Source organism: Neopelma chrysocephalum, unplaced genomic scaffold (genome assembly GCF_003984885.1).
Source record: "Neopelma chrysocephalum unplaced genomic scaffold, ASM398488v2 Primary Assembly neopelma1_187, whole genome shotgun sequence".
NCBI classification, from domain to species: Eukaryota; Metazoa; Chordata; class Aves; order Passeriformes; family Pipridae; genus Neopelma; species Neopelma chrysocephalum.
In genome coordinates this window covers 128,615-140,137 of record NW_020897849.1, presented here as the reverse complement: position 1 = coordinate 140,137, position 11,523 = coordinate 128,615, and the positions used below count along the sequence as shown (strand labels likewise).

The 11,523-nt window shown below is 47.7% G+C and overlaps 1 protein-coding gene across 1 annotated transcript in view; it reads left to right on the top strand.

Moving 5' to 3' along the window:
• Window positions 1-11,523, top strand: part of EXOC4 (exocyst complex component 4) — a 274,343-nt gene that overhangs the window by 213,196 nt on the left and 49,624 nt on the right. Inside the window, exons 11-12 of the mRNA XM_027702468.1 lie at window positions 4,644-4,780; window positions 11,153-11,308. Of these exons, the coding sequence (XP_027558269.1) occupies window positions 4,644-4,780; window positions 11,153-11,308 (293 nt within the window). The remainder of the gene's footprint in view (window positions 1-4,643; window positions 4,781-11,152; window positions 11,309-11,523) is intronic.

The following is an 11,523-nucleotide window of genomic DNA, read 5'->3' as shown; positions in this document are numbered from 1 at the left end:
AGGGATCTTTACAAACTCCCCTCCAGCTGGACTGTTTTACCTGGAGCGCTCTCCTGCTGTAAAGGAATTCAGTCCTTCAGAAAACTTGCACAAGGTAATGATCCCAAAGGAATTATTGAAACAACATCTCCAGGTCTGCTTATCCTGTGTCAGCTGCGAGGGGACCCACGTTGTTCCGTGGCTGAGCTTCCTTGTTACTGTGGGTTTTTATTTTTTTTTACAGCCTCCATTGAAGTGTCTCGCCACCAAATTATCCTTTGATCACATCCATTTGCTCTTAATGAATCCAGATGGGTCAGAGGCAACTGGGTTGTAACTCTGGGATAACACAAGCGCTGCCTTTCATTTTCCGGCGCCGAGTTTCAGAGGATTCCCCGGGCCCTGCTAACGAATCCAGCTGTCCTGGCAACACGGGGTCCCCAGAGGCTCCTGCAGATGTGTCAGGATTGCTTTGGAAGAGGTTAAGATGTCCCAGAAAAATAGCCCTTAACGTGTCTGGCTGCTTCTCCTTTCATATGGTAATTTCCCTTTTTCCGCCCCTCCCGGTTTTTTTTTTTTTAATCATCCCGGTGGCTTTGTGTTTCCCTGAAATCCAAAGGTTTAATTGTGACATCCAGGTATTGGCAGGCTTTTCATGTTGCAGGGAGCAGAAATAAGTGGGAGAAGCCACGTAGAAACCAGCGATGCCTTCTCTTTTAAAGTGAAGTGGTGGATTTTTAAGTTGTTACGTGAAGCTGTGGATTTTTAAGGTGTTACATGAAGTCGTAGATTTTTAAGTTGTTACATGAAGTTGTGGATTTTTAAGTTTGTGTTTTTTTTCAAATGTTGAGTTACGAAAAGAAACTGAGATGAGACCAGGTTTGATTCCTCCTTGTGTGGTTGCATGTCCAACCCAAGAGGTTTGTTGTCTCCTGAGGATCCTGGAAGGACAGATCCTTCTCCTGATAAGCCACAAGAGATCAGTTGATATCACAGATCTGCTGGAAATCCCACCCACCCCCAACCAGTGAAATCCCAGTGGAAGAGGAAAAATCTGATTCTCCACTGGTGCAGATGTGTCAGGATTGCTTTGGAAGAGGTTAAGATGTCCCAGAAAAATAGCCCTGAACGTGTCTCTCTGCTTCTCCTTTCATATGGTAATTTCCCTTTTTCCACCCCTCCTGGTTTTTTTTTAAGTCATCCTGGTGGCCAAGGGTTTATCTTGAAATCCAAAGGTTTAATTGTGACATCCAGATATTGGCAGGCTTTTCATGTTGCAGGGAGCAGAAATAAGTGGGAGAAGCCACGTAGAAACCAGCGATGCCTTCTCTTTTAAGGTGAAATTGTGGATTTTTAAGTTGTTACATGAAGCTGTAGATTTTTAAGTTGTTATATGAAATTGTGCATCTTTAAGTTGTTTTTTTTTCAAATGTTGAGTTCTGTAAAGAAACTGAGCTGAGCTGGATCGAGACCAGGTTTGATTCCTCCTTGTGTGGTTGCACGTCCAACCCAAGAGGTTTGTTGTCACCTGAGGGTCATGGAAGATCCTTCTGGATCTTCCTGAGGATCCTGGAAGTCCCCTGAGGATCCTGGAAGATCCTGGACAGATCCTTCTCCTGGTAAGCGACAAGAGATCAGTTGACATCACAGATCTGCTGGAAACCCCACCCGCCCCTGACCAGTGAAATCCCAGTGGAAAAGGAAAAATCTGATTGTTCACACAAAAGAGGAGAGAAATTGCTTTTGTCTTCCATGTTTTATACGAGCTAGGAGGGATTTTTCTATCTTCCTTTTATTCCCTGTGTATAAATGTGAACTTTAACTCCTCAGGATCAGTCCCCAATTGGAGACTTGGATTGAGGCCACGCAGCAACTTCAGGTATTTTCATTTGAGCACTTGGAGATGTTCTCCTGGCTCAGGTCAGCAGGTGGGAGAGTCACCTTTTCCTCTGCTGACACAAACAGTGTCCGTGGGGGCATCTTTGAGCCATCTGGGTGCAAAGGGAAACCCCTGGTGCTGATTAAAGGTTGAAGAGGAGGAGCTCCTCAACCAGCCCAAACGCAGGGAAGGCCTGACTGTGTCCAGTGGATCTGATGGATCTGATTTCCCCAAATTACTGTGTCATACCCACACATTTCTCATTTATTCATGGACTTGACTTTACTCTCCAGCCAGATCAGTCTCCCCCTCTGCCCCCTCAGGGGAGGCCCCCCTGCAGAGCTGCCTCCAGCCCTGGGAACAACAGCAGGAGGACGTGGAGCTGCTGGAGAGAGTCCAGAGGAGGCCCCGGAGCTGCTCCCAGGGTTGGAGCCCCTCTGCTCTGGAGCCAGGCTGGGAGAGCTGGGAATGTTCACCTGGAGAAGAGAAGGCTCCAGGGAGAGCTGAGAGCCCCTTGCAGAGTCTAAAGGGGCTCCAGAAGAGCTGGAGAGGGACTGGGGACAAGGCCTGGAGGGACAGGACACAGGGAATGGCTTCCCAGTGCCAGAGGGCAGGGATGGATGGGATATTGGGAAGGAATTCCTGCTGGGAGGGTGGGGAGGGGCTGGAATGGATTTCCCAGAGAAGCTGTGGCTGCCTCTGGATCCCTGGAAGTGTCCAAGGCCGGGCTGGAGCAACCTGGGCTAGTGGAAGGTGTCCCTGCTTGGAACGAGATGATCTTTGCAGTCCCTTCCAACCCAAACCATTCCGTGATTCCACGATTTTAGTGGGATTTGGGCAGACTCTTAAAATGCTGCTTTTGCCCTCTCTGGGCACAGCAGGCAGGGAAAGAAATGAGCTTGGGAGATGTTGGAATCCCGGAGTTAATGATCCATGCTCTGAGCCCCTGGGTGTGAAATCAGCCCCTGTGGCTGCCACAGCCCCTCCACGCTGCTCTGGGCTCCATTTCCTGGGGACATCTCCAGGTGGCAAGTCCTTTAGGGTTGGTTGTTCTCCTCTGTGCACATCAAGCCCGGGGTGGGATTGAATATTTATTAAAAATTTATTGAATATTTGTTTATTATTTAATAACAGGAGAAGCTTCGTAAATAGGAGCATCTGAGCGGCAGCTGCTTCAGGCTGGGACAAAATAATCCCAAATTATTGCTAATTACGGGATGAAAGATGGGTTAATTCCTGTGATTTGCTTAATAAGAGGAACCAAAGAGAAGTGGGGTTTTTCCTCCAAGTGCAGTTGTGAGCCAAGGATGGATCAGGAGCAGCTTAGGCGGGGCCTAAACCTTCCCTGAATCCCACCTTGCTGAGCCCTGACTGAGGAGGAGGATCAGGAATAACCCTTCACTTTATCATAAAGACTATTAATAATTCAATTTATATCAACCTGGGACTTTGAAAACCTTCCCCTTGTCTTGTTTGTAGCAACCAAATTAAACACAACCCATGGCGTTATAAACACAAACTGGGATGAGTCACCTTGGGGTGCCTGGGAAATCCCAGAATTCCTATGGAGCTGTTTAAATCTTGGACATTATCAGATATATGGTACCTCCTTCTGTCCGGGGTCTTAGTGGCACTCAGTGCTCTGCTCTGGCTGACAAGGTGGTGATCAAAACTTGGATTCCCTGATCTTGTGGAGGTCTTTTCCAGCCTCAGTGATTCTGGGATCTGTGGGATGTGGAGCAGCGATTCGAGCTCTGTGCACCTCGTCCCTCTAAAAAATCACAGTTTTTCACTTTGAGGTTCCCTCTGCTGAAGGAAAGGCCTCGTGAACTTTGCTGAGCCTCAGCAACTGGCTCAGAAATCCAAACCTTCAGACCTGACATTCAAACCCTTCTTCTGCCCCCTGACACGCCCCTTCAGGAATTGGGTTTGGGGTCTTTGGGACCCCTTCTTCCTCATCTTCATCTTCTTTGCAACACGTCCAGTCCTTGGAGTTCCTCCAAAGTTCTGTGCAGAGGTCAATAAATGAACACGATCCCAGCGGAGGCAGAAAACTGGAATAGTTTATTTGGACTCACAAGTTCGTATTTAAAGGGTTCAGGGTTTACATATTTAACAGGGGGTTCACATATTCATGTTATTAAAATCAGGGAGTTTCACAAGGGTGACATAAGGGGAAAGCCCAGGTGAACACATCTTGGGGTCTTAGGAATTACCTCATGGGAAAAACTCTGCTTTATTTTGGGGATTTTACAGAGGGGAACAGGTAACACGAAGGGAGAGATAAAACACAAAAGGTTTTCTGCACAGGTTTGGTGAGATCAGGACATGGTTTCTCCAGGCTTGGGCAGGACATTCCGAACCTGTGACATCAATGGATCCTTGTTTGGACTCTAGATGGAGGTTTTTCCCCAGTCTCTGTCAGCCCAAGGCTTTGTTTAAACAGTTTTTCTTTTTCTCATATCCAGTTTTTGGAATCCAACAGTTCTGGGCTTGAAGGTCGCCGTGTCTGTGTGATGTCTTCTGGTCCAGGCCTTAGGGTGTTTTTCTACAATTCTACCTTGACAAGAAGACTAAACATGCTGAGGGAATTTAGAGGGATTGATATGGGATGGGGTAACAGAGTTGGGGATGTGTAACTGCTGTGTTAAGGGTAAGGGATATAACACACCTACAATAAAATCTACATTCGCTACACAACTACTTCTAAAACATACAAAACTTAAAAAACAAACCCCAGAAAGCTCTGAGGCGTCAATCCCTTGGCTTCTGTTCCCTCTCCCAGAGCACGGTGATCGTGGAGAAGACGGTGCAGGACCTGATGAACCTGATGCACGACCTGAGCGCGTACTCGGATCAGTTCCTCAACATGGTGTGCGTGAAGCTCCAGGAGTACAAGGACACCTGCACCCTGGCCTACAGGTACCAAGGCTTGGAGAGCAGTTCATAGGGGAGATGCTGCTCCTGGGGGGTTGGGATTTGGCCCTGAGAAGGCAGGAGTCACTTCTGGAAGTGCCTCTGCTGGGATGGTCACGGAGGTTTCTCTCCAGGTGGGGGAAAAAGCTGAAATAATGATCCTGTGGAGGGTTTTGGCTTTATCCACATCACACCGTGGTTTAGGCTCTTGGAGAGTGGATGACAGTGGTGATAGAGCTTGGAAACTAGTCCAGCTCTTGCCTTAATCAGCTTCCAGGGCCTAAAGGGGCTCCAGGAGAGCTGGAGAGGGACTTGGGACCAGGGGTGGAGGGACAGGACACAGGGAATGACTTCAAACTGACAGAGAGTAGGAAGATTAGAGATTGGGAAGAAATCCTGGACTGAGGGTGGGGAGGCCCTGGCACAGATTGCCCAGAGAAGCTGTGGCTGCCCCTGGATCCCTGGAAGTGTCCAAGGCCAGGCTGGACAGGACTTGGAGCAACCTGGGATAATGGGAGGTGTCGGGGTTGGAACTGGCTGGTCTTGAAGGTCCTTTCCAACCCTCTGTGATAAAAGGTCACCTCAGGTTGCAAACTGAGAGTATGAAGTCCCATCTTTAAACTAAACAGATGTTTGTGGCTGTTGCTTTCTTGTGAAGCAAATCAGATTCTTCATTGGAGCATTTGCAAGGGATTCAGCTCAATTTGAATTAATTGAGATCTGGGTACTCAGCTCTCATGGCACTGTAGGAACTTCAGCGTGGGAAGAAATGGTTCTGAGTTACACCAGGGAAGGTTTAGATTGGATAATCAGGGAAAATTTCCTCATGGAAAGGGAGATCAGGCATTGGAAGGGGCTGCCCAGGGCAGGGTTGGAGTCCCCATCCCTGGAGGGATTTAAAATCCATGTGGATGTGGCACTTGGGGACATGGATCAGTGGTGGCCTTGGCAGTGCTGGGGGAGTGAGTGGACTCCATGATCTTGGAGGACTTTTTGCCACTGTAACATTTCTAGGATTCTCTGATTCTAGGAATTAATAACCCTATAAATCCACACACACTGGGTTTTGTGAAACCCTCCCAAAACAATTCTGTAAATTTACTCTCTCAGGGGGGCCATCAAATGCTCCCTCCTTGCTCATCAGCATTTTTGGGATGATCCATCTCTAACTTCTTCCCCGGCCCCGGTGTGGGAGCCAAAGGCAGCGTGATCCCGCTGGACATGGGGTTGTTCCCTTGAAGCCCTTTGGGTATTTGATTTATCACAGTTTTCCTGTGTCACTATTAATAAATACCTTCTTCTCTGTCCATCCCAGTATTCCAGCTGTAAAATGTCCCTATCCCTGGAGAGGAGCACCAGGATCATGCAGGGATAAATAGTGGCATTGAAAACCACTAAATGTGGGCTGTAATTGCTGCTCTCCATAATCCCCTTAACGGCTAATTGGGGCTTGCTGGTGGCAGGGGAAAGCTGAAAAAGCCCCTTGTGTTTCCTGAGCAAGGAATTCTTCCCCATTGCCTGGTTTCACTGAGGAAAAGCTTCATCTGCTGAGCAGCTCGTTATTATTATTAATAATAAACTTCGCCTGAGCTCTCACAGGAATTGCTCCCTACCCGTGGGCCATTGTCCAAAATGTTCCTTTTTTTTTATAGGAAAACTTCACTGCCTGGAGCCAGACAATAGATGTGATTTGTTTGGCTTGAACTCCAAGGTCCTTCCTTCCTTCCTGGTTTTTTTTTTTTTTTTTTCTGGTTCCATTTTTTGCTTTTGCACCTGCTGAGGGAGTAATTAGGCCAGGCCTAATTTGGTGATCTCCTGATTACAGCGGGAGGAGGAGGAGAAACAGGAAATGTTCTCGTTTTTTGCTGCTGGCAAATGAGGGAGTGAAAATAGAAATAGAAATCCATATCCATTTCAAATGATGCCGAGGAGCAGAGCGAGCTCCCAGGTTTTCCTGGGCAGTTCCATCCGCAGGGATGTTGTGCCCTCTGCAGGGATCTCGGATCCCTACGGCTCCAGGCAGCCTCCAGGGTTTTTCCTTGGAGCTGAGATGGGCAAATCTCAAAATTTGGTGGAGGGAGGGTTATTTTTAGCTGCTTAAAATCAGGATAAATTGATTTATTGGAGCTGGGAATTGATGTCCCGGAGCAAGGGAGCAGCTCTTCCTGGGATGTGGGAATTTGGGAAGCCAGGGCATGTAGGATTTGCACATGGCATTTGTTCCTTCCCCACATGTTTCTTCAAGAGGAATATGGACAAAAATGGGTGAAATGTGCCCAAGGAGAGGCTCCTCCAAGGGAGATTTTCTTTGTGGAGAAGCTCAGGAAGGACTGGAAGAAACAACACCAGGAAAGGCACAGCTGGGATTGTCCATGTCCGAGTTCCATTTGGCTCCTATTCCTTAGGGATTACAAAAAGGGAAACCCAGCAGGGCTGGATATGAGTGGCTTGGACATTTATCTAAGTAGCAACCACGGGATTTCACGTTTTAATGGGTGAGGAATTCCAGAAGTTTTATGTTTAATGGAGGTGAAGTGTCTCCTGCGAGTTACACGTTCGCCAAAATTCCAATTTCAACGTGACACAAACTGTTGACAAATGTTTTCCAGCTAATCCATAAGAGGGCTCGGGGATGAAAATGTCAATTAAAATGGGAGATAGAGCCCCAGAACCTCCTGCTGTGCTGGCAGTGCTTTTCTTCAGCCTTGTCCAGCCCCCGCCCTTCAGCAGATTCCTGTGGAAGTGGCTCTCCTTGTGGGATAAAACCAGTTTTAGGAGGCTTTGGGAGGCACTAAAAGGCCATACAGAGTGTCACAGGGACAGGGAGAACCCTGACCAGTTCACAGTTGCTTCTTCACCTTTTCCAACACTCTTTTCAGACAACCTTGAGTGCTAAAACTAATCTTTTCCCGTGTCTTTCTGCAGGAATTGGCCAATATTGAGTTATTTCGTTGTCAGCTTTAGGCTCCACCCTGTGTGTCCACCCTCATCTTCATCCTCTCTCCCTTGAGCAACCATCATCTTGCACATATTTCAGCCTGTTTGAAGGCTCTGAGTGAAGGCATCACTCACCCAAACGAGCCTTTTTTTTTAGTCTCTGAAAAGAGATGAATGCCCTCAAAAAGTGGTTCATCCTATTAAAAGGTGACTAAACTCTCTGGAGGTGCTCAGCTCTTTCCATGATCACCAAGCTGGACTCAGCCTAAATTTGTGCAGTGGGAAATAACTGGGCTTGGATCTCTCAAAACAGGGGAAATAATTAAAAAAAAACCCTGACTGGAAATCTTTCCTGCTTTCCAGCCAGGCAAAATAAATCTAAAACCCCTTTTTTTTTAATTGATAAGGAAACGAGGAGCAGATTAATTCATCCAAAACCGTGGGGTCTGTGGGCAGACAGGGTTTCTTGATTCCCCCGGGGAATGCTGCTTCTCATTGGCATCTTCCCCTTCTTGCTTTAAATTCTGGGAGTTTAAATTGTGGGTTTGGCTCTTTTTGGGCAGGATTTGTGTCCCTCAGGCTGGAGGTACCTGGGATTTTTAACTCTCAGCAGCACGAGCAGAGATCAGCACGGAAACATCACCTCAGCCATGGAAAGAGAAAGGAATCATTCCAAATTATGGCATTTTCCTTGACCTAGCAAGCTGGGGATTAATGAGGTGACCATGTCACTGGTTAAGCAGGTGACCCTACATTGGATCTGGCTGGGATGGAGTTAATTTTCCTCATGGATGTGTATTTGGAGCTGGAAAAGCACTGGTAACACACCAGTGTTTTGACCACGAGCATCTCTCCAACATTCCCCCTCACCAGCAGGCAGGATTTTGGGAAGGGGACACAGCTGGCCCAAGCTGATATTCCAAAATATATGTCTGTCCCACAATTAAAAGCTTGAGCCATGAGGGTTTTTTCCATCTTATTTTCCCCCTCCTCTGTCCTGCTGAGTGATGGAGCCCCTGGATCCAGCCAAGGACAATCCAGCACTCCTCATATTGGAACAGCAGGAATGATGACTGAGGAGTTTGGGAGGAGGAGGAGGTTTGAAAGGGGTTTGAAGGGTTTGAAAGGAAGCATTTTGAGCTGTAGTAAAACATCTCATCCCGCCTTGGGATAATTTACTCCAGGACCTGATTTAAGACTGACATGGATGGAAGTTCTGGAGGTCGAAAACTGGCTGGAAGATGCTGGAAGGAAAAGGTGTGGGAAAAAGAGGCTGGAATTGGTGGGGAAAGCTGGGTGTCTGATGGAGGTTGGGGATGTCCCACCCTATTTAACATCTCCTTAATGGGAGGGGGGGTTGGAGGAAAACCAACCTGCCAATAAAAACTAGGAGGTGTTGCAGCCAGGGTTATAATTCCCAGGGATACACGTGGAGATATAATTCCCAGGGACATGTTAATTGTCCCAGCTTGGATTACTTTGAAGCTCCCTATTGATTTCAATGGAGAATTTGGCTGTGAGGGCTCCAGAGAGGATTCCCCATCCCTGGAAGTGTCCAGGGCCAGGTTGGACGGGGCTTGGAGTGACCTGGGATAGGGGAAGGTGTCCCTTCCCATGGCAGGGGGTGGGACTGGATGAGCTTTAATGTCCTTTCCACCACAAACCATTCCATGATTCTGTGACAACCCATGAGAACCACGTCACCAAAAGGTGAGAAAAGTGGGAATCACGTGGATTAGACCCTTGGAAAACTCTCTTAGAAAAGCAAGGAGTCCAAGCTGAGGTTGCAACTTGTTGCAGCAGCCAAACATCCTCCCCTCTGCCCTTCCTCAGCACTGACTCCACAAAGCAACAGGAATTTTGAGGATCCTAAAACACAGAGAGGGAGCTCTGTCCTCCCTATAACTCCATCAGGAGACTCCCCAGAATGACTTGGAGTCACGGACAACCAAAGGGCTGTAAATAATTGAGGAGAGCAAACAGTGGGAGTGGTGAGAGCTGAAGCCATAATCTCAGGGAGCAGTGGGATGGAACTGAGTCAAATAAAACACAATAAAGCACAGTATCAGGAGGGTTTTGTTGTTTTGTTTTTTTAATCCAAGAGTTAGATTTGTTCAACTGTGAAATAGCCTCCCAAGGGAAGGGAACTATTCCTTCAGTCATTTAAATGTGGAGAGGACAAAGCACTGATACATCCAATGGAACAGTTGTCTTGCCTTGGCAGAGAAATGGCCAGACATCATCAAATTCAGATTTTTTGCGTCTCAGATGTCAGAGATGCTGGTGGAGAGCTTTTCTCCCCCCCGCTCTGTTATCACTGAGGTGAAAAAAAAAACCAAAAAATAGACCTTTTCTTTTTTTTCCCCTAAGTGGAAAAACACCAAATTCCTGAAAGGAGCAGAAGGCCAAGAGCAAATGTTGCCACCGAGGTCTTGAGTGGCTGGAAACAAAATTCACTCTTTTGTCTGTGACAGATTGAACGTGGAGCTTGAAGAGAAGGAAAATTTATGTGTAAGTGCATGTGACAAATTCATTGTTACCAGCCCTGTGTGGTTCCTGAGCAGGGGTTGTTTTCTTGGTGAAGGGAGTGATGGGTGGGGAAAGAATTGATCTGCTCTGTTCCAGGTGGATCAGTGTTGGCTCCTGTCTCAAAGCCTTTTTTTCCCCGCTGTTTTCCTTTTCAAAAGTCCAAAGAAGCTGTGGCTGCCCCATCCCTGGAAGTGTCCAAGGTCAGGTTGGGGGCTTGGAGCAACTTGGGATTGTGGAAGGTGTCCCTGCCCGTAGCAGGGGGCTGGAAATAAGGTTCTTAAAGTCCATAATTGACTCCTCCAAACACAGCATCCCATTTGCCTCCTCAGATTGCCGGTCAGGAATTCAGGTTAATTCCACTGCCAAAAATATTAAACAGGGAAAGCCTTCCTAACTGGAATGTGCTGTGATCTCCCATGGGGTTTCACACGTAGGATTTAGCTGAAATCTCTATTGTCTGATGTTTTGGATGACTGGAAAGAAGATCCTGGATGCTTCATTCCCCTCCAGTGCTCCAGGCCTGGTCCCCAGGTGTGTGGATTCCACCCAGGAGTTCCTGGGCAGGTTTTCCACGTTGGAGAGTCCCAACACTGGTGAGCTCAGCTGGGATTGCAGGGAACAAACAGGCCTTGGAGACATCAGATGACCCCTCCTGCAGTTGTGTCAAACATTACAAGCTGCATGATTTCAAGGCTGGGGACAACCTGGCCCTTTTTCCCTTCAAGGTCTCTCTCAAAGTGCACCAAGAATTCCGAGTTTAAGAGAATTTTGTATCCTGCCCACCTGTGTTGTCTCATCCTGGCAGAATTCCACCTTGGATCCCTTCCTTGCTGCCTAATTGACGTGTGACAGGGGGTTTTGATGAGTTGAACTGAAGCCCAGTGACATTTTTGGGGCTGTTTTCCCCCCCAGGACCATCGTGCAGTCGGATGAGAAGCTGGTGATCAGCGCGTCCTGGGCCAAGGACGACGACATCAGCAGGCTCCTGAAATCCCTGCCCAACTGGAGCAACATGGCCCAGCCCAAGCAGCTGAGACCCAAGAGGGAGGAGGAGGAAGACTTTATAAGGTAAAATATATCTGGAAGCCGGGGAAGGGGTTTCGAGGTGGAACCTCCGGGAAGCGTTTCCCGCTGGAAATTAAGGATTTGGGGGGTTTTCGTAGCTGTGGTGTCCCCAGGTGGGAGAAAAACCATGGAATCGTTTAGAAAATGGAAAAGATTTTAAGATTATCTAGTCCAAATGTTTCCCCAGCACTGCCAAGGCCACCACTGACCCATGTCCC